The sequence below is a fragment of the Metopolophium dirhodum genome, chromosome 9 (assembly GCF_019925205.1).
Source record: "Metopolophium dirhodum isolate CAU chromosome 9, ASM1992520v1, whole genome shotgun sequence".
NCBI classification, from domain to species: domain Eukaryota; kingdom Metazoa; phylum Arthropoda; class Insecta; order Hemiptera; family Aphididae; genus Metopolophium; species Metopolophium dirhodum.
Genome location: NC_083568.1, coordinates 15681801 through 15694578, shown reverse-complemented (window position 1 = coordinate 15694578; position 12778 = coordinate 15681801). Strand labels below are relative to the sequence as shown.

The 12778-nt window shown below is 26.9% G+C and overlaps 1 protein-coding gene across 1 annotated transcript in view; it reads left to right on the top strand.

Annotated features, from left to right (window-relative positions):
- The window catches only part of LOC132952617 (lysosome membrane protein 2-like), a 35002-nt gene extending 22993 nt beyond the window's left edge, over positions 1-12009 (top strand). Inside the window, exons 3-11 of the mRNA XM_061024952.1 lie at positions 8230-8327; positions 8395-8558; positions 8624-8765; positions 10085-10294; positions 10453-10701; positions 10786-10924; positions 11021-11139; positions 11223-11351; positions 11429-12009. Of these exons, the coding sequence (XP_060880935.1) occupies positions 8230-8327; positions 8395-8558; positions 8624-8765; positions 10085-10294; positions 10453-10701; positions 10786-10924; positions 11021-11139; positions 11223-11351; positions 11429-11653 (1475 nt within the window). The 3' untranslated portion in view covers positions 11654-12009. The remainder of the gene's footprint in view (positions 1-8229; positions 8328-8394; positions 8559-8623; positions 8766-10084; positions 10295-10452; positions 10702-10785; positions 10925-11020; positions 11140-11222; positions 11352-11428) is intronic.
- The last annotated feature ends 769 nt before the right edge of the window (positions 12010-12778 follow it).

Below are 12778 nucleotides of genomic sequence, written 5' to 3'. Positions count from 1 at the left end.
AATATTATTTAACCTATAAATGAACAAAAATCTACAATCATTTAATTATCTTCCATAATTATTTTTTGTAGATTAAGATATAATGGCCTATGTCTGAAGATTTTAGTTACCTACCTATCGTTGAGGGTGTTTATAGTTTGTAAAATTAAAAAGAAACTTGTTACAAATTTCCAAATTAGTATGTAGGTACAAGGTACCTGCTACTTACGCAGTATTACGTTTACATATTATATTAATGTTAAAAGATTGTTGTATTTTTGAAAGTATAGAGCATGTTGGATGAATAAAAATAATGTCATCATGTATACGTAGTTAATAAGCAATTATTACTATAATAAGTGTTAGATAACAGGCGAGTTACGATTCATAATTATTCAGTACTTCTTATTATCTAAAATATACAGTAACACGCCAGCAGTATCGTTTAGTTAGGTTAACATCTTTTAACGTTTGCTCATTAATAATAATATATGTATTGAAGTATGAAACTAACAAAGGAAAATAGTTTGGGTTTATAGTGTTATTATAACCAAACCCCCTCCCCCGCACTTTGTAATATACAGTGGTGAGTTAATTTTTTTTTGAGGGGGGATTAGTTTTGGTTCGGTTCCTAGTAAAATAAGAACTTTGGTTCAGATTGAGGTATGTCTATATCTTGGAAAAAATTTCGATTCCAGTACTAGAAAATTACAAATGTCTATTTCTGATAATACCGATTTTATAATATTTTATACATGTGATTAATAAAAAATAACAAATCGAATTTATCATAAACCTTAAGTACCTATTCCCAAAACATAAGTTTTTGCTTCTAAAATACCTATTCAAAAAATATTTCCGTTTCAAAACCAGTTTTTTCAATACCAATTCATTTCGTACAATGATTCCAACGATCCAACCCTTGAATTTTCATTTAAATATTTTACTGGGATAATCCTGTACTTAATGAAAAATGGTCGAAGAGATTTTATCCCATAGATTCTTCGTCGAAAATAGTTTTTAAAATATCATTATTCATCAGCATTATAATTCGAATAATATTGACTAAGACAATATATTACAATTATTACCAACAAAATATGATTTTTAGTAAATAAATATGTAATGTAAGTACACCCATTAACTTGAAAAATATTAAAAACATTTTTTTACATAGTTTGTATTCATAGCAAAATTTTTATCGATCAGCTTTACTTTTTTGGATTATATTACATTTTAATTTTATATTTCGAGAAAGATTTTTCTTCTGCAAATGTTAAGAAATCAAAAACTGGGAAAGTCACTTTGCTGTATATAGTACCTAGCCTTCAAATGTACATCGATATGAATATTATCTAATTATAAATTATTATTGTCAATTGTTATCGAGTTATATGTTAATAGTTAATACCGATGAACCGTACATAAGTAATGTCGTGAATGGGTCCGTGGTATATAAATTAGTAGTTTAAAAATTAGTCTAAATATATTTAAAATTGCATTGTGTATGAAAATAATAAATAACAAGTTAAAAGTTATAACAAATTACAGTTAATATTTTTTGAATTCAGACAAAATAACTATAGTCATTAAACTTTAACGGTTAAAGGAACAATTTGCTTGCTTAATGACTTAAAATTAATATTTTTTTTAAAAATGTCCAATTTAAATTTATAGTATAGATAACAGCAGAAAGGACTTCATCCATTCCCCTATACCTAGTGTATAGAAAATGGCATGGCCTTTTTCGACCAAAAACGTACTTTTTCCTTTTCGGCCGATTCACATTTCAACCAAATTTACAAAAGATCGTTTCCATTTTCAACCAAAAAACGCACCCTTCCATTTTTAGCCGATTCACTTTTCGACCAGTTCATTCCATCACAAGGAATCATTGTCACATTATCCGTTGATATTGTCAGTCGTCAACTCGTCTAAAATCATATCACGGTATTTTATTAGCATTTAGCACCAATAAAAACACGGTAGTATCGTTCTATACGTCTTATATACCGTACCATGACCACCGATGATTGTAACGTTTCGGAGAAAGTCATGACTTATTGGCTTCCAAGATCAATTAATACATAGTTAATTGTTAATAGTTATATACTTTATGTAGTCTATTATAGTATTAAATTATAATTGTACGTTAATACAATAATAATTATTACATTTTATAAATAAAAATGCAGAACCTTGAATTAGTACCGAACATTGCTTTATTGTCTCCAAGACTCCAAGATATATATTTTATTAATATCTTAATATAGATTCTACATGCTCATATGCAGACATACTTGACATAAAAAACATTTTGTCGTAGATCTAAATTAAATTCAATTAATGAATTGTTCGTGGATTATATAAATGTTTTGTATTATATTATTAATTTGGAAAACTATATTCATAGATTGGCCTGTACTAAACTCCAGTGCATTTTTCATTACGAATTAATTGTTATTAATTGTTCATAAATCATAACTATTAATTTGGTAAACTATTTTTTTTATAGATTGACCTGTGTTTAACTCTAGTAAATTATTATTAACCAATATTTGATTACGTTCAGTTATTTTTAATCAATAGCAATATATTTACTGTAATATTAAAGTGAATTGACCATATTGTCATATTTAAAGGTAACAAAGTTATACATATGTGTTAACCAGGGGTTTTTTTTATAAATATTTTAATTTTAAAGCAATAGTTATGATGACCATTTTAAAATATTTTTCGCATCATCATTATTATTTTTATTTCATTGTTTTATTTAACAAACTTATAACTCTTAAGAGGACGTCGCACCCGCATATGTTGTCTCTGTCTTACACACGTAAGGCATAGCAAAAAGGTTTTGGCGCGGAAAAGAACCGAGAAGGCTACAGTCATAACAAAGAAACAACATTTTCGCTACATATAAAGGAGAACTTTGGCTGTGCATTATCGTTTTTATTTTTTTGATATCACTTATACGAAAAAAGTTCTTATTGTTTCAAAAACCATAATTATTTGTGTTTTCAAACTTTAATAACTTTTTTTATACCGATAACGAAAAAATAAAAACGATATTGCACAGCCAAAGTTCTCCTTTTTATATGGTGAAAATTTCGTTTCTTAGTTATAACTGTAACGTTTTCGGTTCTTTCCCGCACAAAACAGTTTTGCTATGTTGTACAATGTACATATTTTGTAAGACGGAAAGAACACATGCGGGTGCAACGTCCTCTTAAAGTTAAACATTTCAAAAAGTACCTTGGGAAAACAGAGATAATGTTGTGAATTGTAAATTTGAGGATAAGTCAATCACTATATTATTATAATTAAAAAAAGCTTAAAAAAAAAATAGGAAATGTCTCTAAAGCCCCCCTCCCCTTATTTGAGCCTTTGATTATACATTTATTCCACAACCTGCAAGTTAAAATTTGTACACTAACCGAAAGTGATGTGTTAAATAGGTGGTTATTTATGCTTGTGTGAAGAATACACCCATTAATGAAACTTCATGGCATGAGTGTATTCCGTCAATTAGGCGGTCGCAGACTAGCAGGACCTAAATATTTTATCCTTTTTTAAATGATTTATTTGAAATTATAAGTGTTTTGTAAAATTTGTAATAGGTATTTAAAAAATTGTAATTTTTATATAAATCACAAATTTATATTTTAAATTGTTCCAAATAATTTAAATTAATCTCCTCCGAGTATCATATTTATATTTTTAATTTTTAATAACAAAAGTTGAAAGTTGAATACAAATTTGGGGCTTATAATATATTAATATCCAAGATCTGTATCTATAATACTGTAAATTATTGGGTTTTAGTAACTTTTTACTGTTTTTATTATTTTATAATACTACATTACTACCTAGATACCACCCATCTAAATTTGATGTTGCAATTTCCCTAATCGATAGTTGTCCGTTCGAAAAACGCTATTCATCATAATTTACTTGATTTAAGTGCTTATCTGTATATGCATTGATAATTTATACTAGGTAGGTCGTACATAATAAAAACATAAAATATACAAGTATTCGTTAAATTACTTTTTTAAAGGTTTATAATTATGTTGTACAAAGCGTGTATCTGTTTACCATAGAGAAAAATATTTGTGCTCATTTAACCATTAGGTGATAATGATGATTTATAATTATTGAGTATTTGAGTACATTAAAATTTACCAAATTATAATTTTAGTCAAAGTTTATACTTTTAAATGTAAAATGATTGATAAATTGAATTGTATTATTCTAAAATTATATAATAGTACTTAAAATGTATTATACTTCGGAATAAATTAAAATCAAATATATATACGACAATTTAAATATAATAACTCGGTTACTTGAGTCCCAAATATTATATTACTTTTAATTATCTGTTAAAAGGACGTGGTAGGTGGTTGCCGTCTAAATTTACGCTATATGTTAATTTTATCAATTTCTATAGGTGATAAAATTTTCAAAATATTTTTACTCGTTTTGAGCTATTTACGATCATTTTTTTAATTTTTTTTTTCTATAAATGTCAATAAAATTGTATTCGTGTATAAAGCGTGAACATTTAATACAAGGCTCTTGATTCAAGCACAATTTTCTTTTTTAAGCATTTAAAGTTTAATATTATGTAGTTAAAAATGTATAAAAAGTTCAATTTTTATATCTAAGGGTTGAAAATGTAAAACAATAGGATCAAATATCCACGTAAATAGGTCATTCTGTATACAAAAAATATAAAAACACAGTTAGGTGTCTTTTAAAAATATTATTCGTGGGTACTTAAAATTTTTAAAGTATATTATTATTAATTATATACAAATATAATAATAAACAAATAATAATTAATTCAACTTAATCGGCTACCGTATTAATAATAACAATATAAATATTGGGAATGGTGAACTCCTACAAATGTAGGTATCTATTAGATATAATCTCCTACATAGACATAGTGTTAACTCCTACAAAAGATAGTGTTAACTGTTAACTTCTACAAACGATTATAAAATTATAGTTTTAAAAAAAAGTCAAATTCATTTTTAAAAAGGTGGACAAGTGGGTGGTACCGCTGTTATGTCCTCCTAGCATAGTTATATAAATTATCAAATTTAATAATTTGCTCCAGTTTAAATCGTCTAATTACCATATATTATTAAATATTAAAAAACTATATGACTTAGGTATACAGGTAAAAAAAATCAAAACAACGTTAAAAAAAATCAAGTAGAAAAAAATATGTCTTCGTTTTTTTGACATTAAAAATAAATTATCTGTCTTGCAATACCTAAATTAATACATATTATCCAAAAATCAATTCAGCTACCTATATAAATAAAAACTTAAGTAATAATCGTATTAAAATAAATCTTTAACCAAGTTTTTGCATTTTATCTATAAAAATATATTTTTATATTTATTATTTTCAAGTTATCATTTTTAGCTTTTTAAGCTTTTCAATTCCAAAATCGTCTATTCAAATAAAATGTTAGAGTGTAGGATATTACCCTATTTTTTCAGGTAAAAAAGTCCATGTAGGAGATTACAGAATCTTTAATTTAAAGGTAAAAATGTTATTCGTATAATAGAAGTTTACGTTTGGCCCTGGAGTAGACCCGGAAGAGCTTACAATCGCCACAGAATATAACAATCACCCGATATTATGTTATCATTGAATTCGAATTAAACACCATCCATTACAGTCACCCACTTGTAACCTACTGAACAGCAGAGTGACATCAACTTACCCTCTATTTATCTATTCTATTCATCTATTCTATTTATTATTCAATAATAAAGAAATAATAAGAAGGTACACCGTACACGGGTATTTCTAGCTTATGGTTCATATATTTTAAGTAGTTAAAAAAATAGTTATTAATTTAGTTAAATTGAATTTTGATTGAAAGAATGTATATTAGTGACACTATGAATTAATAGGTACCTTAATTTCCTAAATTAACAAGGCGCATGTTGTACTTCTGTTTATTGCAAATGGACCACAATTTATTATGTCTTGTTACTAAAGTATTATATAAATAGTGTATAAGTTGGTTTTTATTTGTAAAGCACTTAATAGTTAATACTTAATAACACTATTTATGGCGGATATTTTTCTAAGTTGAATTCAATTTCAATTAAATCTATGACTAATGATAACATTATTTTTTTTAATCTATTTTTTCCTTATTTGTTTATTTATTATTTTTAAATTGTGTTTATTTATTTGTTCATTGCCATATTAATTTTATCAACATTTATTGGATGCAACTTGATATGGAATTCTCATTTATCTAGCTGGGATAGAAGCTATACTTATACTAAAACATTATATAATAATATAAAATACGTAATTCCCGTGACTAATGACTAATGAGTAAGAATACTTAATTGTAGGTAAATAGTAGATACTAAACATATAATAATAATAATGCCTATAATATAATATAATTTTTGGAGCACCATAAGTCATAACTTTATTTTATAAACTATAAAAATTATCTATTTTTACCTACTATAACTTTTATTTAAGAAATCAAAAAAATTAATATAACGACATTAATAAATATTTGTTTTACATTAAGGATCTAGTATTATGTAAAATATACTTGTATAATATGACTTGTTTAAGTCATAACTCATAAAGAGTCAATACCTCAACAGATAACAGGTATACCTAACTGGCAACAGTCAACATTATAATATTTATGTTATAAATAATTATTATAATAATAATTTATTAACTATTAATAAATTAAACACTTAATATAACATTAAGTATTCTAATCTCTAGTAGTTTTGTCATTTGACAATATAAAATAAATGTCATATATCTATGGCTATTCGTTGTTGAATTAGGTATTACCAATAAAAACCAAAATCGAATTGGTATCTTTCGTAAATATTCCGATTTTTCCATATTTTTGTTTTCGTTTTCTAGATTGTTTTGAAAAGTACTGGGAATTTTAATTTTTGAAAATTGATCCCCCAAAGTACTCTAGCTGGATCAAATTTTCTATTTAAAATTAGCTTCAAAGTTGTGAAATATAAGCTTTTTTCTGCTCGTAAAAGTGATATGAAAAACATATCATTGTAAACCCAATTAGTTCAAAATCTAAAAACTACATGTCATATGAATAAAATGTAAACTTATTATGTAAATTAACATTAAGTCAACAAATGATAATTATGGCACTATGCATAAATCATAACCAATAAAGTTATAATTTCATAATAATAGTAACATACTGCCATTTGACATATTATTGTCCATAAGGACGTAGGTACCTATAGGTATTTGAAAGGCGTTGTCCAGTGGCGCCAAGTCATACCTAATACCTTCGAGCATTGTAAAAACAAGAGCTCTTACGAGCGGGTTGCGGGTTAATCTGCTTACTAAACGTAATTTACAATTGACCTTTTAATAAACCTTTAATATTAACCTAAGCAACCTTGAGCTTTAACACAATTATCAAAGGTAATCCCACGTCGAGATTTAATTTGCTTATTCCAACGTTTATTAAATTCTTACAAAGTATATGATATAATTCAAAAATAGGTATTAAATATTAATGTAAGTTTGATAATATGCCACTCTAATATTAAACCTAACTTAGAATTAGTTCTGCTGAACGAAAAATATGTACTTTATTGTACGTTTAAAAGACTGAGACAACATAATATTATTATGCGTGCTCTTAAAAATATTATTTTAAACCAAAATAAATTTAACTTTGATTATTGAAATGTGTACAATGATTTTATATCATACGTTAATTGGTTAATTTATAACAAAAAATGTATACCTACCTATAATTGGTAATCAACGGTGCACATGTAACAAATATCTTTAAAACCTATCCAAGAAATTGGTTGGTACTTAGTTCGACATTTTTTTCACTTAGTAAACTTCTTAAAAAACTAACTTCCATGACTTTCCACCAATGTCCAACCAACACGAAATCCGCCAATTCATAAATATCTAAACAAAAAATTATGTTTTAGGTAGGTACTACCTATTGAAACATTTTGTTAATCCTTCAATAATTTTGATGATGGTAGAAACTGTAACTTATCACGAGTCACGACTGTAGTACTTAACTACATTTCCGCCTTATTTGTGCTGTTTTTAATATTTATTATTTGCTTATTATTACTATTCCTATGAATGTGTCAAGTGTAAATGTTTATAAATAAAATAACAAATTAATTTTACTAATATTATACTTTTCAATTTGTATTTATTTGCAGATTCCTGTACATTATTATTTATACTTGGATTTGTATTAAGTTTGTTCCTCACCATATTCATATGGTTCACTGATTTATATACAAACGAATTATACAAGGTATATGTTTTAAAATATTCAAAATAAGTAATTTACAATAAAATCTAAAATAGTTTTCATTTTATAGAGACTGACAATTCAAAATGGTAGTTTGTTGTATGATTCGTGGAAAGAACCACCAGTTAGACCACTAATGTGTGTATATGTATTTAATTATACTAACGTTAACGAATATATGAGTGGTATGCACCAGAAGCTCAAAGTCCAAGAAGTTGGACCTTATTGTTACAGGTAAATATTTTTCAATATTTTATGATATTTTCGTACAATTTTATTGTAAAGCTTTATTTTTTCAGGGAAACTTTATACAGGGTGAACATAACTGATCATAAAAATGGTTCTCAGACATTCAATGAGATGAAAGTTCAAGAATATGCTTATGATGCATCCAATGGAACAGATAATGATATTATTATAGTACCAGACATTCCATACATAGTAAGCCATCTTCAAATAATAGAAAATAGTTTATTTTAGTTACAACTTTACAACTAATTTAAAGTCATAAAATCATAACAAATATTACGATTTATTATATCTATTTTTGGGCTATACCTATATTTATTACCTTTGAATCTCTAATGGAGTAACACTTTACACAAAAAATAATTTTCAATAAATCGAAATTCACCAATTTATATAAAAAAATGTTATGCATTTATTATACTTATAATAACACATTATAATGTGTATCTATATTAAGATGTATAAAACTATTTTTAGTTGTAGGTGTCTATAACCTACCTATAATTGGATTTGGATAGATAAAATATACCAAAACCTACCACTTGCCAGTTGCCAGTGACGGCTCGTGGGGTTCGTGGTGCACAAATATGTTCCACTTCTCTACTATCACAAGTTACCACCTCTAATTCCTGTTGGTTTTAAATTTAACTTAAATCTTATTTATGTACAAAAAAACTTTTAATAGGTATACACTTATGCTTTATGTATATGATACTACAAAGTACAAATATTTAATAAAAACAAAATCATGACAACGAAGGCTGATGAACCTATAGACATCCAGTAAATCGTAATAAATATAGAATCTGCCTGACAACCCTATGATAATTCCTGTCGATAAGTGTGGGAAATCTACTGCAGTTAATCGGGATTCGGGGCACAATGGGTATGCCCGCCGCCTGGTGATCGCGTACTATTATTTCGATAATATTGTCAAATACCTATATTAATTATACTAACTGATATTTTGATAGAACTATGGAAATAAATACATTTATATAATGTAAATTATAATACATTAAATTATAATTAAAGAATATATATTCTTAAATAAATTTATTTATCTCAATAATTTAGGTAGGGTACGTGCCCATAATACGAGGCGCCACCACTGGTACCTACTATAATATAGAATGTGTTCGGCGCATCGCAAATAGATATAGGTATATTATGCAAAATTAATAATAAAATAAATAATAATTAAAAAAATTAAATCTCAATGTTCGATTTATCTTTCTAAGACTTTACTGTCTGTGTATTATACAACAAATGATATGAATAGTAGGTACCTAGTATCTTACTAAATGTTTAAAAATAATAATAAAAAAACACCGATCAATAAACAATAAATGATAATTTATGGACGAGTACCTATACATCAGTTTAATAATATAATTGTGTTTTATTCTTACTGTATAAAATATCAAATACGAGTACGACACGTTAAAATATATTGTCAAATTAATTAATATTCATTGAAAATACATTTATATTTAATTTATTGTTTTTAGAGTGCTATAGCTTTGACCATAGAGGAGAATTTTCTCATAAGGAATGCCATGTCATCATTTTTGAATCATGTGTCCAATTTCCCGTTTGTCACTGTTAGTGTCTATGATTTTTGTTTCGGTTACCAAGATGACGTAATAAGGGCATTAGCCACAATGGCCAAATTGGCCAATAAGCCAATTCCATTCGAAAAATTTGGTTTACTCATTAAGGTAAATAAAATATATAAAATATTGAATTTTAAGTAACTAAGTAAGTGCTTACCTAATTCGTAGTAGCCTTGTTGCAGCTTACTAGTTAAGTAAAGGTACCTATAAATTATAATTCATTCCTAATTATAATATCAGTAAATGATAATTATATTTTTTAGAGAATTGGAGTTAATCCAGATCGCTTGACTGTAATTAATGGCCTTGATAATCTGAATCAAATGGGTCAAGTGATACAACTAAATGGAAAATCAATGTTACACCCGTGGAGTACAGATGAGTGTAATTCAGTTGGTGGAAGTGATGGTATGTTTTTTCCAAGACTTAAAATTCAACAGGGAGAAACTATACACTTATTTCATAAGGATTCTTGTAGGAAGTTGCCAATGACTTTCCATTCTAAAGAAAAAGTAAATTTGTATCTATACCTGCTATAATGTAAACGTAAAAAATTATAAATTGAGTCTTAATTTAAATTTTTTTTTTCATTTAAGATAAAAAATGGTGTAATTGGGCATAGATATTCTCTGTCCATAAATTCATTCAATAACTCTATTCCTGAGAACAGATGCTATTGCACTAGTACACCTTGTATGCCTGATGGTATATTCGATATGGGCAAATGTTCTACTCGTAAGATTTCCATCGAAAAAATCGATGTTATGATTTATTAAGTTGAATAAATTTAATAAAATTTAAAAAAATTATTTTTAATTCTTGTTTTTTTAGGTTCACCTGTGGTTGTATCGCGTGCTCATTTTCTACACTCAGATCCATCCCTATTGGACGCGGTCGAAGGTCTCAATCCTGATCCAAAAAAACACGAATTTTTATGGCTTATAGATCCTGTAAATAGCGCAAAAAAGTTTTTGAAAAATATAATAATTTAATAAAATAATAAATTACTATCAATATAATTGGTTTTTTCTAGATTCTCGGAATAACGATGGAAACCCAAATGAGAATACAGCTCAACATTCAAGTGCGTAACCCACACGGTTACGGTACACTGTCGAAAATACCAGATAATACCATATTGCCATTTACCTGGTTGGAAATCGTGAGCTTTTTTTATTCCATGACGATGATTACGATATGTTATATTACACTGTATAGCTAAAAATAACGTTTTTACAGAAAACTGGTGATGTGTCGCCAAAGCTGAGCATGTTATTGTTCCATTTGACTTTCACCGTTCACTGGCTTCAAACGTTCCTTATGTGTTTGAGTCTCGTTGGATTGTTAGGCACGTCATTTTGCCTAATGCGTATGCTAAATAGACGTTTAAGCAACAATATTGTGATAATTTCAAGTGAAATACAACTAAAAGATAGGCATACTGAAAAAATTCCTATTTGTTAATTCGATTACTTACTTTTTGTTGTTTATTTTAATGTAAATCAATATTTTTTTTTAAAGTACATGTATTTTTATTATTTAATTGTACATATTTATCTACCATACTTTCAATTTTTTTTTTTTGTGAAATGTACAATAATTTTACTGTACACACAGTACCTAATGCTCATTTTTTGTCAAATTACTATTGATAGAATTTTTATACATTACATTTAAAATTTAAATTATATTTTTATTTTAAATTATATTTTATGTAGGTACTTACATGTATATTAGAAAAGTATCCATTATTTGTAAAATCAATAAATAATATTGAAAAGAAGATAATATGTGGTATAATAAAATTACAATCACAGGTAGTAACCGTTTTTTTGTAAGTTCAATATTTAAAAGTGCTGATACAATGTTTCTACACCATTGTATTTTAGTAATTTTTTTTTTTTTAGTAGGCACCTATTTTTCTTAAATTTTTTTACGTAGAAGTAGAACCAACAATTGTATGAATTGAATTCCGAGGATATTAGCATTCGTGTTATGGTGCGGGGGGAGGGCAGTACTCCAGTAGAAACGTTTCCGCGCAGCCCCTCACACTTCAAAAAATGGTTTTTCAAAAAGGTTTTTATTCTACCAATATATTAATACCACTTGTTTTGTGTACGACCTTGTCTGGAGAAATATCTCCCCTACCATAATCACATTATAAGGATGAGCTGGTAATAATAATTGACCCATTATGCATAGGCGCACTAGGAAAATTTTTCTAGGGGTAGCTAGGGGGTTGTGTATCAGCAGCATAGACCCTGATAATTTATATTTTAAACTTAATTAGAACTTAAGCCTTAATGATTACAAGTGGTTGAAGCGGAGAGATGGTGCGGGGGCAGAGCCGCTTCGGGTCTTTGTTGATTCTACACGTTTAGTCTCCCCAAAACAGTTGTCCAAATTGCGCCTATGTACCTAATTGTGTAAGAATTTATATTGTTAGGCTACACATACTGATTCCACCGACTATAAACCCACTGAATATTTGTAAATTATTTATTTTAATAATAACAAAATGTAAAAGGCTTACATTTACATTTATGTTAATATTATTTAATGATATAAAATATGTTTTATTTCATTATA